Source organism: Oreochromis aureus, linkage group 23 (genome assembly GCF_013358895.1).
Source record: "Oreochromis aureus strain Israel breed Guangdong linkage group 23, ZZ_aureus, whole genome shotgun sequence".
NCBI classification, from domain to species: Eukaryota; Metazoa; Chordata; class Actinopteri; order Cichliformes; family Cichlidae; genus Oreochromis; species Oreochromis aureus.
The window spans coordinates 31,692,162-31,710,148 of NC_052963.1; the positions used below are offsets into that span (position 1 = coordinate 31,692,162).

Sequence of the window (17,987 nt, forward strand, 5' to 3'; positions counted from 1 at the left end):
TCTAAATCGGTTTCAATTGTGTACTGATGAACACAACAATGGACATAAGAAGCTTCTTTCAAAGAAAAACTCAGGTAGATGTTATTTTATATATTATGCTTTGTATGTTGTTCAGTATATCTATGCAAAACAAGAGAAATTTCAATACACAGCAGTATTCACAGATGGAACCAGATATTTACATACACTTTAGGTAGAAAACATAAAAACTATTTTTACTGTTAAACATTAATTTAGAGTAAACTTTTGTTTTAGATAAATAAATGTTGAAATATCTTTTGAATTAGTTTAATGACAGAATAAAGAGAGACAGAGCTGTCTATTTTATCCCTTTCATCAAATTTAGGAGAACATATACACCAAGTTTATTGTTAATTAATAAGAAAACTCCAGACGATTCCATTCTGAGCTTAAGAAGCTTCTGATAGGTTAGTAGAGTCCATGTGAGTAAATTGGTGGCACACCTGTGGATGCATATAAGGCAAAACACAGAGCCTGTTTCTGTGACATGTGAAAATCAAGAGATGTCAACCAAAACACCAGGAAAAGAACTGTGGAGCTCCATAAGTGTGGCTCAATTTTGAATACAATTTGGTGCCATTTGCAATTAAGAAATACATATAGTTTTTCTCTTTACTCTTAAAGTTAACAAATATGTTTTTTATATTTATCAATCTAAAAAAATAAACATTTAGTCTGATTTGATGTTACAATTAAAAAAGTGTTTGTGTTTTTATCTGAAGAGTATGTAAATATCTGGTTTCAACTGTATATTTGATGATGTTGGTGTTTGGCTTGATTGTCAGCACAAAGAGGGAGAGAGAGAACAGAGAGGAGATGGAGAATGAGGACAGAACAGAGATCGAACAAGAGCAGGTGAGACACACACGTTAGTGAAATGGTTGTTTGCCAAAACTCATCAGAACATGTATCTAGTACCTGTTTCTTTTAGATACCATTTGTTACTTTTCAAATTCTATATTTAGTAAGTTATGCAGGCTTGTTTGCACAACAAGGCTAAATAATTATATAAACTTTTCTCAATCTAAATAGTGTACTTTGGTAGAATTAAAAAAAAGTGTAGTGCAGGTCTATGATGATTTTCAGTGCTACTATCATCTAGTTCTGATTCTGGTTCTGTCTTGGTTAAGTCCTAAGTAGTCCTGATTTTGAACTGTTGTAGTCCTGTTTTAATTCCGGATCAGTTCTGGGTCTGGTTGAATTGGGGTTTAGTCCCTGTGTTTTGATACAGCCCCGACTTTGTTCTGCCTTGCTGCTTAATTAAAAAACTAGTTTAAGGTGTCCTGCATATGTGATATTTATTTTTTTTTTTATATATGAAGTCATTCTTTTTAACAAAACTCAAAACGGAGCCTAATAATCTTTCAGTTATTTCTACCCTCACTTAATTTCCTTTCGCTGCTCAGCTCTCACACAGTGGTTCAGCTATGCTCCAATCCCTCCATATTGTGGCCAATCACAATATGGAGGGATAATATCATTATGTGAAAAACAGAGAGGTGAGAGACGCGACAGTCAAGTGGAGCGTCGTCTGTCCTCTCAGTAAGTGAGTGAGACAGTAGACAGCGGTGTGAGGGCTGTGCGAAAGCAAAAACACATAAATATGCCTGACACCTGTAAACGAACCAGCGTCTGGCTGGAGTTTAAAGACTTTTTTTGTCTCGGTCTTGGTCTTGGTCTCGTCTCGACTCGGTCTCGGTCTTGGTCTTGGTCTCGATACCCTATTGTCTTGGTCTTGTCTTGGTCTCGATACCCTATTGTCTTGGTCTTGTCTTGGTCTCGATACCCTATTGTCTTGGTCTTGTCTTGGTCTCGGATTAGGCGGTCTTGACTACAAGTCTACTAACAGCACAGAGCTCTTGCTTAAATTCTCTTTGTTGCTGGTTTGGTTGTGTTTCATAAGAAAGTTGCTTTAAAGAAAAACACAGGTAAACATGGAGTGAAGTATTCCCTTCAGATGGACAACAGCACGATACTGTGTGCGCGCGCGCACGGGGGTACTTTAAAGTATTCTCTTCTCAGTCCACGCGCTTCTGTGGGCACAAACGTGACTGACAGTGCAAGAAGTTTAGAGAAAAACTTAAGAGGGTCAACACGTGTCTTTTATACACTGGATTAAAATGGACAGGACTACTGTGGCAGTCACGGTGTACTTGTAGGTTATGGTTGCTCATGTTTAGGATACTTTCTCTATTCTTTTAGCTTGCTTGCTTGAACTTTTACTAACTTCACACATCCAGATGGTGAGTTCAGGGATATTACTGCAACCACATATATTTTTTTTTATTATAGATGAATTTGTTAAAACTCCAAAATCATGAGCTATTTTATTTGCATTTTATCTGGGGAGCAGTTGTGAAGCGGTTAGCCTCACACGAAGAGGGTTTCTGGTTCGAACCCTCCGGGTAGCTGGGGCCTGTCTGCAGGAGTTTGCATGTCTCCTGTTTGCATGGGTTCTCTCCGGCCTCTCTGACTCCTTCTCACAGTTCACAGACATGCCTTTTAGGTTAGGCTGATGATTCTAAATTGTCCATAAGTGTGATTGTTTGTTTATCTCTCTCTGTGCTTGTTTATCGCCCTGCGATGGACTGGCAACCCCTCCCTCTCAGTGTCAGCTGGCATAGACTCCAGCCCCCTTCTATGCTACACTGGATACGGATTAATGAAAATGAAATGGAAAAATGGATGGATGTTTACATAAATAGATGGAACATTTTGTAAGCCATCTTTTAAGTTTTAAGACCAGTCTGAAGATAAGATCGCCAGTGCTGTCATAAAAATATGTTTTTAAAATGTTTTGTTGATAGAATATTCAAGTCTGTTAAAGTTTTTGTTAAGCAAGTGGCTGGAAATTCATTAATTATAGTAAAACAGAGTTATTGCTTTTACTTTGTGGCAACCGATTTGCCACCCACCAAAGGCCCATTTCAATGCAGGATAAACCCTGATACTGTCTAAGGGGAAAATTAGACATTTAGACACCCTTGTGACATTTTATCTGCAACATTAATACATTAACAGGAGAACATGGTTATTTGTATGTCTTGTCTCAGATTAAAGCTGAGAAAGGTCTACCAGCTGCTATACAGAAACAGTTGCGGCCTGCTTTACCAACTCTATTTGATTAGCAACAAAAATATAGCTGGACGTTACCAAAAACACAGTACAAACTACTGCAGAAAATTTTTCACTACCTTAAGACAATCTTAAAATATTTATCATATGTGGATACCTAACAGTTGCAATTATTGCTGTATTTGTTTGTCAAACAATTGACAATTGGTGTTGTCATTGATGTTATCTTTACTAAAAAAAATATGCACGTATGTATTGAGCATTTTGAGGGGTATCGGTATCGACTTTGAAATTGCAGTATCGTGACTGTCCATAGACACTGAAAGTGCAGAAGAGCTCACTATAGTTCATTCAGAAGCTCATATGACCACATGATTTTCAAAATGACTTATGAGTATTAATCCTGAGTATCTTACTCATACACCACAAGATGCAGTATATAAGACAGGCCTCAGCCTTTGTGTTATTGCTCTCTTTGCGCATGGCTTTGCGATTACAGGAACCCTGTAAATGCCCTCGGGTCTTGACATCGCTTAACTGCAGCGTATGCATACGTGATGACACAGATATAAGCCAGGCCTTTAACACTTAACTGACCACAAGTATTCAGCTTGGTTTCACTGATGTTCAGTACGTTCAGTCTGGGGTCTGCATGCTATAATGTACTTTCCAGATTCTCTTTGAGAGAAATACTTTGCTCGGCTTAGACAGTCAGGGTTGAGAAGAAGTCACATGAGGTGATTTGAGTTGTTGCTGCAACAAAACCATCACCATAGCATGGAGGTAAAACCTTCTCCAACCCAAAACAGCTTTAAAAGGCTATGACTAAATCTTTTGCACATAGGTTTTTAGAAGCTGTTTTACCACCAGCTTTCTTAGCATTCTAACCCAGTGCAAATGTGATTCCAACCATAGATACATCAAAAGAGCTACACACTGTTTTAAGTAAAGAAGGTCTCCTTTGATTTGGTCTTTGCTTCCCAAAAGGTATTGCAACACAGTTTAGCTTTGTTTAGTCAGTGAGGAGATGAAGGTCAAGGAGCAGCATAAATCAAACAGAGCGCTCTGGCTCTCACTGACAAGCTGAAAGTGTAATATTTGTCATGATCTTCCAAAATGACTTCCCAGCCCTTGCAGCTGCCACACAGTGAAAGGCCCTTTTGTCCTGTGCAAGCTGCTTGCACTGCAGAGTGATGCACCTCAGTACTTTGTGCATCACTTCCTATATACACTGTATAGTTCACCACAGGTTATATAGATGCACATGTGTTTCTTCCACACAGCTCTATACTAGTTAGAGAGAGTGCCTTAAAAGTGTGAGCACCTGCAGTTCTGGTTACAACACTTCTAACATGACAGCAGTTTCACTTTTCTTGCCACAAATAGTCAGACATCATTCAGAGAAGAAATTTGCACAACCTTTTCTGCGGACCATATCTTTCTAGAGAAATGTTTTGATTGTATCTACAGAACATAACCACATAATAACTGAGAATTAAACAGAGCTAAAAGAATTCTTCAGAACACGTTTGCACCAAATAAATCTTTCAGAAGTCCACGTTTTAATCTTGATTTAGCCTTTGAAAAACAACGAGCTGGATTATTGGAAATGGAAAAGCTTGCTTGCTTTCATTTGGATATATTAGGTTCCAAATGTACTGTTTTTATTAATACTTGTCAGAATGTAAGAACAGCATGGCCATGTGTTCCTTATCTGCTTTGCTGCTCTGAAGTTGTTCTGTGCTTCTCTGGTCTGACTCTTATAATGCACTGTTTTGAAGGCATCTTTCTGCTGCTGATACTGGAATTTATAACCTCGATAAAATGCATTAAAATATACTTGTAATAGCCGTGTCTGCAGCTGCAGATATCACACTGTTGTTTTTGCAAGATGGACTTCATGGTCAAAAGCACCTGCTCGTCTGAGCCTAACTCCTGACTCAATCATTCCTGCCTCATTCATTTTTTCTGTAAAAAGAAAAAGGACCAAGTATAATTACAATTATACTGCTAAATCAAAGATTTTATCAAAATCAATAAAAAAAATGAAACTGAATTCTTAATTATTGCAAAAGAATTTACAAAATATAATGATTCTACATTTCATGATGTGTTTAAAAATATTTGTCAAAAAGCATCTAAGCTGCAAGTGTCTTATAATGGGTTTTCCCCAAAGGTAGTAGCTGACATCTGTGGGGTGGTTTTGCCAGCAGACACGCTGGCATTGCACGCTACTGCGTCCTTTTTGACGGCCTTATATGGCCAGTGGATGTTACTTTTACCCTTTTCTTTCATAAGCTTATTTATCCACTTGCATGTTAACCATCTGTAGCTTTGCAACAGTTAACACTTGGGAAATGCGTTTGTGTTGTTCAGTTTGTTTAAACTGAAAAGTGAAACCTAGACAGGTTACCTTTTTGATTGATTCAGACTAGAAATCAGTTTTGGTTTCTTGTTTTTTCCGCCACTCTTGAGTCATTGGCACTGCTTACATACTCCACCACCTTTGCCACGGAAGGAAGGGGAATGTGGTTATAGTGGCAGAATTTTTCTTTCAGTTTTATCAACTAGAATAAAACAATTTCATTTTTCACTGTACAAAAATCATTTTCCCCTTGTCATAGCCATCACTGTTTACACTTAGATTAAGTTAAAGCTTCAGTCAGGGTCATGGTAATTAGTGCGGTGGTGCTAAGCTGCTTACTCAAGACCCCACTAGAGTTTCCTGACTCTATAAATTAAAGTGTGTTAATAACCTGTGGCATGTTCTGGACTGTTAACACCCAGCAAGTCAGTCATCCATCCCAAACTACTTGCACACTCTAACCGGCTTGGAAGGTGTGTGCAGCATGGTCCTTTGAAGCATGCATAACCTCCAATTAACCCTCCCAGATTAATCCCCTGGTCTCCTAAGTGCCTCTCTTCTTGTCTCATCTCATCACTCCCACGCTGTATATTAAGCAGACCCAGTTCCCTGCTGTTTGTAAATGCTTCAATTGAACCTGCTTCTTCTGGTTGACATCTTTTATTTTTGTTCACTTGCAGCTGGAGCCTGAACGTGGCTTTCTGCAGACCCATTCTCAAGAAGGGAAACCTTTGTGAGACGCTGGAGAACGGCCAGGTCATCCACTTTTATCATACTGGAATCTGCAGAATAATAAAATGGCTACAAGGTCCCATATTCCCTTGATGCTTCTTGCAATATGTTGCCTGGCATCTGGAGGTATGTTTATTTCATTTCAAGCCACTTCCTATGCTTTTCGTGTGAGACTGGGTGTTATCAGATATATGTGTGTTTGTTTGCATCTATATAAGTGGTTGGGCCGGAAGAGCAAAAACATCTCCTAAACCAAAGTTTGCTTCATACTTCAGTTTGTGAACCATGATTTTAGTTTATAGCGTTAGAGGAGATGAATAATAAAAAATAAACCCTGATAGTTTACTTGTTACTTGAAAGTGCATGATTTAGTTCGGCGTTAACAACTCCAGTATGGTTTTGGAAGATGGAACTTATTAATTATTCTGAATGTTTGGCTCTGCTTCAGAATTGTTGTAATCATACAAACTTTGCAAAAATCCTTATGGTGTTATGGTGTTGAAACATTGTGGTGTCAAAATGTTGCCTATGCTATGGGATTTTCCACCCTTCACCCAGCATGCCTTTCTAGACAGTGCTTGTCAGAGTCATGAGTAAGGGGGATTTATACTAAAGAAAGTGCTGACAAGTTCGATCTGAGAATACAAAACACTCAGCAGGCCTACGTGTATCTGTCAGATTGGGTGGAATGAGACTCAGATTCTGCCAAGTACTCCGTAATTCACAGCAGTGATACAGACAAACCAAAGAGAGAGAAAATAGCTAGGTAAACTGCTACACAGGTGGTTGTATGTGCTACAGGTTGACAGTTTTTGAAAACTTGAGAGGTTGTCGAAAAACTTCGCAAAAAACACTCGACAAAGTCTTGGCTTCTGGTTTTAACTTCTTCTCCCCCTATATCAGCCCTTATGTGGTGATATAATCTGAGTGGTGACACCTATCGTTTGGAGAATACTGCAGTGGCTTCCTGTGCCATAACCGTGGGTATAAAGACAAGTTTCTGTGAAACGTGGGTATACTGCAGCCTTTAGACTTCCAAAAACAGTCCCGCCACACAGAGAGTCTCTGGAGTCATATCAGCTCTTTTAGACTTTGCTTTGGTCCACTTGAGCAGTACAAAGGAAAAGAAAAGCATTATCATGCTAACACACACACAATGACAATGCTAATAGTCTGATATTAAAAGGTTACATTTATCTTCTTCTCTTAGCATTTTTGCTGCTCTTTAAAAAAAATAACTCTGCACATGTTAATTCTGCATGTTGTTTAAAGACAGAGCATAGTCTCATAGGAATATTGATGGATGAATACTCAAAGAGGATCAGCAAAATTTATAGAGTACATCATGAGGGGGCAAGAATGCCTGTGACAATTTTATTCTCACCTAAAAAAGCATCTGCTGGTGGTGATGTCTCCTGGACAATTCCTAGATGTGGTGTTCTGATCATGTCCAACTGGGAGGAGTCCCAGGGAAGAGCAAGGGCATGCTGGAGAGATTAAATCTTTGTAGAGATGTTATCTCTTGGTAATGACTCAGTGTTCCTCCAGAAGAGCTGGAAAGTGGTGTAGGAATCTCTTTTTAGACTGCTGTCTGGACCAGACCTGGATGGCAAAGGATGGATGCGTGGATCTATGAAGACATCAGAATAAATCCCCTTGGAACCATAAAAACTTGTCAGTTTCACAGGTGTGGAGAAACTGGAATGGCAATTTGGCAACTGGTAGCCAGGAACTTTTTAAAGAATCCCACTGAAAACCAAAATATTTTAAAAAATTTATAGACCAAATTAAAAAAAATATCTAATCCACCATGGATCTTCCTCTGGGGAAGATAAATGTCTTCAGCAGATTTTCTGTCAATTAGTTTGTAAAATGTAGAGAAATACTAGAATGAGTTTCTGGGAATTTCGCTTAAACCCTAACAATGTCAATCTATTTGCAGTATCAGATCCATCACGATTTATCTTTTTTAATGAAGATAAAGCGGCATGAAAGAAGGCATGAATATTTGCACCACTTTTTTTCCCTCAATATCCAAACAGGATACAAGAAAACTGCATATGCCTAGAAATTCAAGTAGAGCTGGGCGATAAAACGATAACGATATGTATTGCGAAATAACTTTTTCTCGATAGAAAAATTAAACTATTGCGATAGACCTCATCTCTCTTGTCCTCTTAAAAAAAAAAAAAAGAACAGCCAATCCAAATTAAGTAGCGCAGAGCCGAACCAATCACAGCCGCAGCGTCACGTCACATGACTTGTTACGTACAGCACAAGCGCCAAGGCGCACATGTGTATTTGTTTTTGCAGCCGGGCCGCCCAGGTAATGAAGGAAATGAGTTTGCCGACTAGAGAAAAATCAACCGAGAGCGTGGCGAAGGTTACCAAGAAAAAAACAGATGATGGTTCCAATGCTGGAGAGATTGTCAAACGGAAGGGCCACAGAAGTTCCGTGAGTGTGAAGGTATTTCGCTATTTCAAGTCTGACAAAAAAGAGAGTAGCGCGCACTGTAAATTGTGCGAAAGCAAGTCTGGATATACAATAAAGCGGTGCATGCTCAATCTCTGACTGAAAGCGCTAATTAGGTCATTCGGCTTTTGTCAGACTAAAGTAACTGTTAAAACTGTTTGAAAAGCTAAGCTATACAACAAGGAGAGATCCTTTTAGTTCTCAGTTTATTTGATATTGACAAAAGTTAGTCAATTTTGTCTGTTCTTCTGTAAAACGACCTAAGATTTATTTTTAGAATTAAAATTTTGTTTCTAAGTGGAATTGACAATTTAGTGGTCTGTTTTGTTTGTTCTATTTTGAAACTTAAACGCTTTAGCGGCTGCCTTTTGTGTAGTTTACAATATTTGCCTTTATCTGAAACTGAAGTCTCATGTTCCTTAAGTACATCTACCCTGTTGAACTTATTATGGGAAATAAATATTTTAATTAAAACAAGCTGCTAATTATTTCACATTTTACTTGTGAGCAACGGCACATTTAAATCTTACAAATATAGTTATTTGGCTTATATCGTGATATATATCGTTATCGCCTGAAATGAAAAAAACATATCGTGATATGAAAAAATCTTATATCGCCCAGCTCTAAATTCAAGGGAATAAAACAATCCTAATGGTGTTAAACTAAAAACCTCTGGTCCAGTATTATCTGTACCAAATTTCATGCCAGTCCCTTGAAAATTGTTGGGAGAATTGTTGATGTTCTGTTTCGGGTGAGTAGTTGGCGGTTGTGGCCACATCTGTGTTGACTAGAAGTGGGCGGAGTTTCAAGTAGTTGTGGAGTTGGCCATGAGAGGTAATTAGAGGAACTTTCGTTGCTTTTACATCTACACTGGCTGCAAAGTTCAACTGTGGGTTTCTTTGTTTGGTAAATTGAACAAATCTCTTAGTGTACTGACCCAATCCTGACACTTAGCCCTACAGTTTGATGACAACTCTGTCACACTGACTTGAAAGGAGCACAAACCATATTCATATTCAAGTGTCCATTCCGTTTTGTCTCTTTTTTAGAATGTAAGATGTCCTGTTTATAGAAAGCAGTTTCACAATGTACGGCTCTCGACTTGAACTCGCTCCAGATTTAGACTGCAGTATCCCCTTTTGTTTTTCTGTGGCAGCACAGGAATAATGTGTGGTTCGCATTTTTCATAGTCTCAGTCTGATTGCCGCCATAGGTAATTATTGTAAAAGTTCTTCTCTTATTCTCTGGGGGCTTGAACCGCACTCCAGAGAGCTGACTTTTACTCAGACAATAGCAGTGTAGTGAATATGTGTTGTGGGTAGAGCAAGCATAATTTCTGCCACAATGCCAGGATCTCCAACACAATGAAGTCCCATACAAAGTTTTCCTCTAAATTCTTCCTCACACGGCAAGACGCATTGTTATACTAAGTCACAAGGGACAGATATTTACAGTTTGACAACCAAATGCCCTTTCCTCCAAAGAGTATTGGCAGTGACTGTATTCACTGATTTACTGGCAAATGATTTGCTTTTTTTTGGGGTTGTTTTCTATCACTTAAGGGAAAACGTATGCCAAATAGCACATTCAGAACATTATCCTTTTTTGCTTTCAGCCAAATATTTTTTTAAACTGCCACTGAGAAGCTTATCAGTTTTTCTTTACTCCAAACCACATCACGGACACTCCACACCACATCAGCCTCTTTCTTTCACCTCTCTCTCTTTTACTGTCTGTTCCTACTATCGCACAGCATCTGTGTAAACAGTCACATCTGCCCTTAAACTTGTCAGGAGTGCTCTTACGTAATGTTTAGATTAGTCTGCAATGAGTCTTCTTTCAGCGTAATGCAATCCAGGTTCTGAGCCTCCCATAACTCTTAAAAGTCAGACTGAGAGCACCTTGATGTCCATATTTCAATTCTGTGCTCTGCTGCTTCACTCTGCTGTTTATAAGTTGTTGTTTTTATTCTCCCTCAATATGATCGCTGCCATTTTGTGGTTGCGTCTCCTAAGCATGCCATAATGGTAATTTTGTGAAGGATATATTAGGGACATTGGGGCTGACTGTGGATTTTACAGTGAAATAAAGTCCTTCAGGAGCCACGCCAGATATTAATTTGAGACAGTTGCCAAAAACAGCTCCGGCAGGATGCTGGTTACACTGGAGGCACAAGGCCGGGGTGTTGGCTCACTGAAAAACACACCAGCGTTATTGAGTGCAGAAGCACTTTCTCCTCCTCTTATTGTCTATCCTGATTTTACTTATGAGGTGGCTTGATGGATGACCAAGCTATTAGTGCAAATTTGTCTCCAGCGATTCATTGTAGAACCACGTAGACTGTTAAACAAAACGAGAGAAAATTTTGGAGCTGTGCTCATATTCAGAGTCCATATGTTCGCTTTCAGCTTTACATTAGAGTAAACAACTTCTCTCAGTCTGCATTTTTCTATACTCCTGGCAGATGCGAGTCACTGCGGTGCCAAAAGTGGTTGTAACTTTTTTTTCTCTCCACAGTTGAGCAAAAGCTTTGTCTGTGTATCCACAGTGCTTTCTTAGGGCCAGCAAGAGTCAGAACTGCCAGAGAGCATTGTGCAACCGCTGTAATCTGAGAGGTGGGGTAGCCAGGGGGAGGAGAGAAGTAAGCGCAGCCGTGGGTCGTCTGGTCCAAATCGACACACTCCACACACGCACGGCGTGCCAAACCGACAAAGTCCCTTCCAGCATGCTAAACCAGATGTTGCCCTGTGATTCATGCGAGGAGCCAGAGCAGCGCAGCGCAGCACAGAGGCAGTGTGCTGCTACACTGAGTGGTTGGGATGTTTACATAGCAACGGGTGTCCTGAGTCTGTCTAATTACAGATCTACTCTCCCCCATGGTGAAGCCTTTATCTTAACAGTGCTGTCAAGTAGGAGGCAGTCATTGCGGCCCTGTGTGTTTATAGCTTTTACTTATGAATGAAGGGAACCGCAGTATTACCCAGTTTAATTAACAGTGTAAAGTGTGTAAAGTGATTGGTGGAGTATTTAATTTGATTTACTAACTCATATACTAGCTTTTTTGCAAAGCAGACTCTCACCAACACATGGAAGAGTGCCTAAGTGAAGTGCAGCAGACAAGTTTCTACAGACACAAGATCTTCCATGTCTGTCATTTCTTATCAGCATCCCGTTAAGAGGATGCTTACGTAAATCTGAAGGAGTCAACCAAATCCCGCCCCCAACCCTCTCTCTTCCCCTCTCTCGCTCTCACTCTCTCCATAGTTCCAGTAAGCAGGCGTGTAAATAATTTTGGTCAGAGCCAGTAATGGGAGACAGCTGGGGTGATCGTGCGCTTTCCATTGTGTTTAACAGCCCCGTGGAAAAAAAAAAAAGAAAAAAAAAAAATCTGGAGAGTAAGAGTAAGAAAGTTATGTGGAGTGTGACTTCATTGAAGAATGAGAGAGTAATAGTAAAAAATTGGACTCCCTCTGTTCTGATAACCTACGGAAGCAGCAAGAAAAAATATTTTGGGCTATCACATTATATTGTTTGAGGTGTCTTTTTTTATTAAGTGCAGTTTCATCACTTTGCAAAGATGCCAAATTTGGGCGTATGACTCAAAAAATCCTGATATGGGATGCAGGGTGAAGGCCTCCAGGTTGTGTCTTTCAACAGACTCACCCCTCCTGGGGCCTCACCTTCCCCACTCCTTTTCCACCAGATGAGCCCTGATGAAAGACCATGTCACAGTTTTGGAATAATCCTTTGGAAAACAGGAGTGACTTCCAAAAAATGACAGTAAGACCTTCAGAGCTTGATCCGTGCTATAGATCACAAACACACATGCTTTCCACTTGATTTTCAGAATTTGACAGAGAAAGTAGTTCTGAAGTAGCTTGTAGTGAGTTGTTATACACTTAAAAAGCACTGTAATAGTGCATCTGGAAAACAGAAAACAAGAAAAAAATCCTAAGATTTCTTCTGCTTATCCAATTCAAGATCACAGGGAGGCTGGAGCTCATTTCAGCTGCATGGTTATTGATTTATTTGTTGAAAATCTTCTTTGCTTATTCATTGTCTGTGGTCCTCTCTAACTGGCCAATTATTCATCACACTTTCTGTTTTTTAACTGTCCAGTTAAGAGGCCCTCCTAAGCCTCCTTTGTGCGTGTTAATACATGAGACAACATGGCACTTGACAAGTCATTTTTCTTCTTTGCCCTCCCCTTTGTAAAGTTGAAGAAGCCCAGTGGAATGTAGTCTCTTCCAGTGTGTGTGAAAATGCCGTCTGACTTGCCCTTTCCACCTCTTTGGCTCCCTTGCACTGTTCTCACTTACTGGCACAAAGGCCCAGCATTGTTTCAGTCTTTGCCTTCTGTTGATGGCAGCCTGCTGCTTCTCAAAAGCCCCTGTTATCACATATGAGTGATGATAGTTCTATAAAATATCACAAGAACAAATACATTTTTGGGCTGCTATATGATTGATTAAAAAAGTTCCTTGTTGTTTATTGCTTTAGCAAATTCCCCTCCAAATATGCCTAAATAGGCAAGACTTACGATTTTAACGGGTAAGTAAGGGTGTGTGCCTGTGTAAATTCAGATGTCAGTTTGAGGAGGCTGAGGATGGCTCATCTTGATACCTAGAAACACTTTCCTTGTGATCCTCATCAGTATGCCGGCTCCCAGTTTTTCTGTTTTTGTCTATAGTCTTTTTAACACACTCTTTCAAATTTAGATTTTTATATCGAAATTATTTTTAGAATGTTGTCTCTTTGTATAACAGGGACATTGCGGTTATTGAACTAAAACGCCGCACCTTAACTTAAACATTTCATCTCCACCTGATCCCCAGTCCATCTGCCAGATTTATTTTTTATTAAATCTGTTGGGTGGATTGTATTAAATACTTTACATTGAGAGTTCTGGCAAAGCAGATGATCCAGCACAAATTAAATGAGTCTGATATCGAGTGGGACAAGAAGAAAGACCCCAGGGCACACCTCTCTGCTTCCACAACTACGTCTAAATCTTTGTGAATGCAGACGATGTGGCTGCTCCCAAACCCCCGCCAAGCTGTTGTCAAAAACACGGCTTTTGAAGGCGTCTATGATTGATGAGAAAGCTGCCCTTGGAGCAGCAAGACAGACATTTCTCTCCATTGCATGGTAAATGCTGTACTGCTTGGGTAGTTTCAGTACTGCTGAGAACTGATTTGCGCTGGGTTGACTGATGGCGGTTGCACGCCACTTATGGTATTTCAGTATAACAGGCTGTAGCAATACTTGTGTTGCTGTTGTTATAGCATTATAGGACTCTTCCTTTTTACATCTTTGTGGTTTACTATTATTTTGTGTATAATTCTCAGCTGTTGTTATCTATTAAAGATAAGGTAAGCTAGCCTATATTAGTCCCAGAGTTGGGAAATTCACAACTACTTTAAATATATATGAAAAGCCACTTCTTGTTTCTCGATTGAGTTGACAACTTCTTTGCTTTGATGTTATAGGTCCAGACAGCACATGTCAGCACCCATCAGTAAAGACATACAGTGGTTGCACAGCCAGTAAAGTCTTTAGTCATATGCACACATGCTCGGTCTCTCCCAGCTGTCTCACTTTACACAGTGGCTCCTGTGTTCCTCTGGGAATTAGCCTTGTCTTCCATCTCTTCAAAGACCTCTGATTTATGCCTGCATGGAGAGGTAGGGAGAAATGTACCCGCTTCTATCTTGCCTGCTTGCCTGTGGCTTCATATGCTGCTTGTAAGTGGTCATGTTTTGTTTTTTTTCTTTTTTGATCACTTACCAACATGTGCCTCCTGCATCTGTCAGGGCTGATGAATAATGACCAGTCTTACTAGGAGTACCTAGTGTTATATACTACATAAATCAGAGCTACACTAAGCTGTTTAGTATCTTTTCAGATCTGCATTTACAAAGAAAAACCTTCTAACTTGACCATGACTAAACTTTGCAATGTCAACACCCATAACATTATTAAAGAGTGTTTCTCGCATCTCTTCTTTATGTTTTACATTTTTATCTATTGGTCATTAGAAATGATGATACTGATATATCAGCAAATAGCTATTAGGTCAGGCTCTAACTATTTAAGGGACATTGTAATTTAAATTCAATTCAATTCAATTCAATTGTATTTATACATTGCCAAATAAGGCGATTTATATTGTAAGGTAGACCCTACAATAATACAAAGAGAAAACTTGTGCTTTGGCCACAGTGGGAAGGAAAAACTCCCTTTTAACAGGACGAAACCTCCAGCAGAACCAGGCTCAGGCAGGGGTGGCCATCTGCTGCGACCAGTCGGGTGAGGGGGGAAGACAAAACAAAAGACATGCTGTGGAAGAGGGCCAGAGATTAATAGTAAGTAGTGGTTCAACGCAGAGAGGTGTATAAACATATAGTGATTAAGGAAGCAAATCGGAAATCCTTCTATTCATAATTTAAAGAATCCTGAATAAAAGAATCCCGCCCCCAAAAAGCTAATCAGCAACCCAACTGTGAAAAATGTTATCCATTTATGTTGCTGTGTTGATGCACAGTGCAGTAGAGGTTTCAGGTTTCAACAGGTTCAGCTGTGTGGTGACCGGCTTACGGTATCTATACTGTGAATTAGAATATTTTGTTAAGAATTCTGGTGGGATTATCCAAAGATGCTCATGATGCTGGCAGTCTGGTTCGAGCTGCTTATAAACCTCTAATGCCGTCTATGTTTGTACATATGTTATATGTAGAAGGATAACCTGCAGTAGGAAAGCATTGTAAATCTTATTTTTGGGCATACTCACCAAACTTTTGGAGAGGTTTGCATGAGGTCTGACCTGTTTTTTATATGCCAATCACTACTGAAATTCAAATTTGGCTCCCTCCTCATTAATTAGATACATGGTTGTATAAACTGTTAAAATGGTGGCCAAGTGGCAAAACTTGTTTCTAGAAGGACCAGTCACTTATCTGAACCCATTTCTTTCTCTGTAATTATTTAGTAGATTGATGTCTTATATTATGCTATTTAGATCGTTATGCAACATACAGTGCCTTCGGGGAGTCATCTGATTAAGTCTATATTCATTCCACCACAAGACACTTGTCTTAAAAATACAGTCAGATTGAAAAAGAACCGTCTTCAGTGACAAGAACAAAGAAGTCCTTCAACATGTTGGGTCTTGATATGCACTGCTTTGAGTCAGTTTGGGATCATTTGAAGTGATTAAGGCATATGAACACTGGTTACTGCCCAACGCATGTTAGCAGCCCCAAAGAGTCGTTTGGTCATTAAAGGTGTTCTTTGCAGTTCAGGCCTGACGACTGTGGACTTCTCTGACTGAAGATCGCAGGCAGTTGAACTCTGACACCTCTTTGCAAAAACTATTTTTGTTATTTGGCTTTTCCAGCTGCTAATGCCTTTCAGAAACTTCAACCTATTTTTAATGTGCACTATTTGTTTTTTCCTGTTTATATTTAAATAATTTTTACTCTATGAAATTCATTTTTCACTTATTGAAGTTTCTTATTGTTTAGCACTTTGTAACATTATTTTTAACTTAAGTGTACTTAAGTTAAAAATGGCGCTAGCAGTAAGTATTGATCTGGTTTAAAGTAAGTTTCCCTTTATTTGGCCACTCTTGAACATACACCTTCAAAACGATATGACCATACTTGCCTTTCAGCGTCGACGTTTACATCCAAAGGAATGTAATTTATTATCTCAACACCTGTTAACATACTTAGGAACTAAAAGAAGCTTTGCCTGCATATCCTTACTCCCTTCAAACAGTAGATAAAATATAATCCAGTGAAATGAGTGTCTGTTTTAGGTGTGTTTTCTACTGTATGCCAGCTGCTGAGATGAATCTACCAATAAAGACTGTTTGGGTGATATTGAGTTACAGACAGATTTGTGGGATATCTAACTTCAGACTTCACACTTTGATGGCGAAGTTTATGACTTCCCTAATGGCGTTCAGGCTCACCCCTGCCCCTCCTCTCTTCATCCCATTCCAGCTTCCTCCTCTCATGCCTCCAAGTTTTACAGTCCAGAGATAAATCCTTTTCATAGGAGGGCCGGTGAAGTGAACTTACACTACCCTTATGAAAGGCTTTACTCACTTCCTGTAGTAGTGGCTCAAGGTTCAGGGGTGAGTGGGCTGTGCTTATGTCAACACTGCAGAGCTAGTGATTCTTTAGTCCAAACCCCCTTAGGAAAACAAAAGCGGGTAGAATATTATGTTCTCTAAACTGGTTTTCAAGGTTCATGGTCCATGGGAATTATGCCCTGCAGTAAGAAGGAAAGATATAACAATTCATTTAATCCCATTCCCAGGGGAACTGGCATATCTTAAAGATACACCTCTATGCTTCTTCATATATTTTAATTAACTTGGCTTTTTCTTAACATTATTCCACGGCTCTATTGTCTTTCTATGTAGTGAATGTGTGTGTTAACGTGTGAAGTTCTCCTCAGTGCTGCTGCCTTACTTTTGCATTTGAAGAAACACAGTCAGAATTGTTGAAGAAATACTGGGAACTGAATGAGGATGTGTACACACACAGGGGAAAGGTTCTGTATGTTTATCTTTGGAAATGGCTTTGTGGGAATATCAGATTTGTCCCTAACTGGCACACACACTGACATCACTTCCTGTACCCAAGTGGTTGGCTCAGTGCCATGCTGTGGAAAGCGGCAAAGTGCATTCTGTGGAAACAGGGGCGTATATTTCTTTGAATGGTAGAAGAGGGCTGTGACGTCAGATGCACCACTCACAAGGGTAGTTTTCTAATTGTAAAAATACATATACATGTTTCACGATCTTGACCGTGTCAGGGCTGACTGAACGGACCCAAGCACAGACGGAAAGATTGAAATGAACAGTCTTTTATTTACAAACACCAAGTGAACTATATACAAAGATCAGTGGCCTGGGGATCCAAGGGAAGGAAAGGGTCTCTTCACTCGCTCGGTGCTCCACACTCCACACACGCACACTCGCCCCGCTCTCGTACTCCAACACGCTCCACGCAAAAACTCGCCACACTGCTCAGTCAAACACTCACGCTCGGGAATTCAGGCTCAAGGGACGGGCCCAGGGAAATCTATTTACAAACAGAAAGTCAAAGCCGGGCTGACACTAACGTGAGTCTGTACAACAGTCCAGTGACAAGAAGCTCTGAGCCACCACCTCAGTAGTGCCCACGAAACTGCCTCAGGTGTGTAATTGCCTGCAGGTGTGTGGCCAAATGCAGGAGCTTTTGGTGAGCTCCGCCTAGGCAGGGAGGAGCCAGGAGAGGTAGAGAGAGCGAGAGCGAAACAAAAACA

The 17,987-nt window shown here is 39.9% G+C and overlaps 1 protein-coding gene across 4 annotated transcripts in view; it reads left to right on the plus strand.

The window, feature by feature from the left end:
* tgfbr3 (transforming growth factor, beta receptor III) overlaps window positions 1–17,987 on the plus strand; it is a 73,562-nt gene that overhangs the window by 1,376 nt on the left and 54,199 nt on the right. For 3 of the 4 annotated variants that reach the window (XM_039606428.1, XM_039606431.1, XM_039606432.1), the window contains exon 2: window positions 6,142–6,319. In XM_039606428.1, the coding sequence (XP_039462362.1) occupies window positions 6,259–6,319 (61 nt within the window). In that variant the 5' untranslated portion in view covers window positions 6,142–6,258. Of the gene's footprint in view, window positions 1–817; window positions 877–6,141; window positions 6,320–17,987 lie in introns of those variants that run through there. The other variant, XM_039606429.1, reaches the window with a different exon arrangement.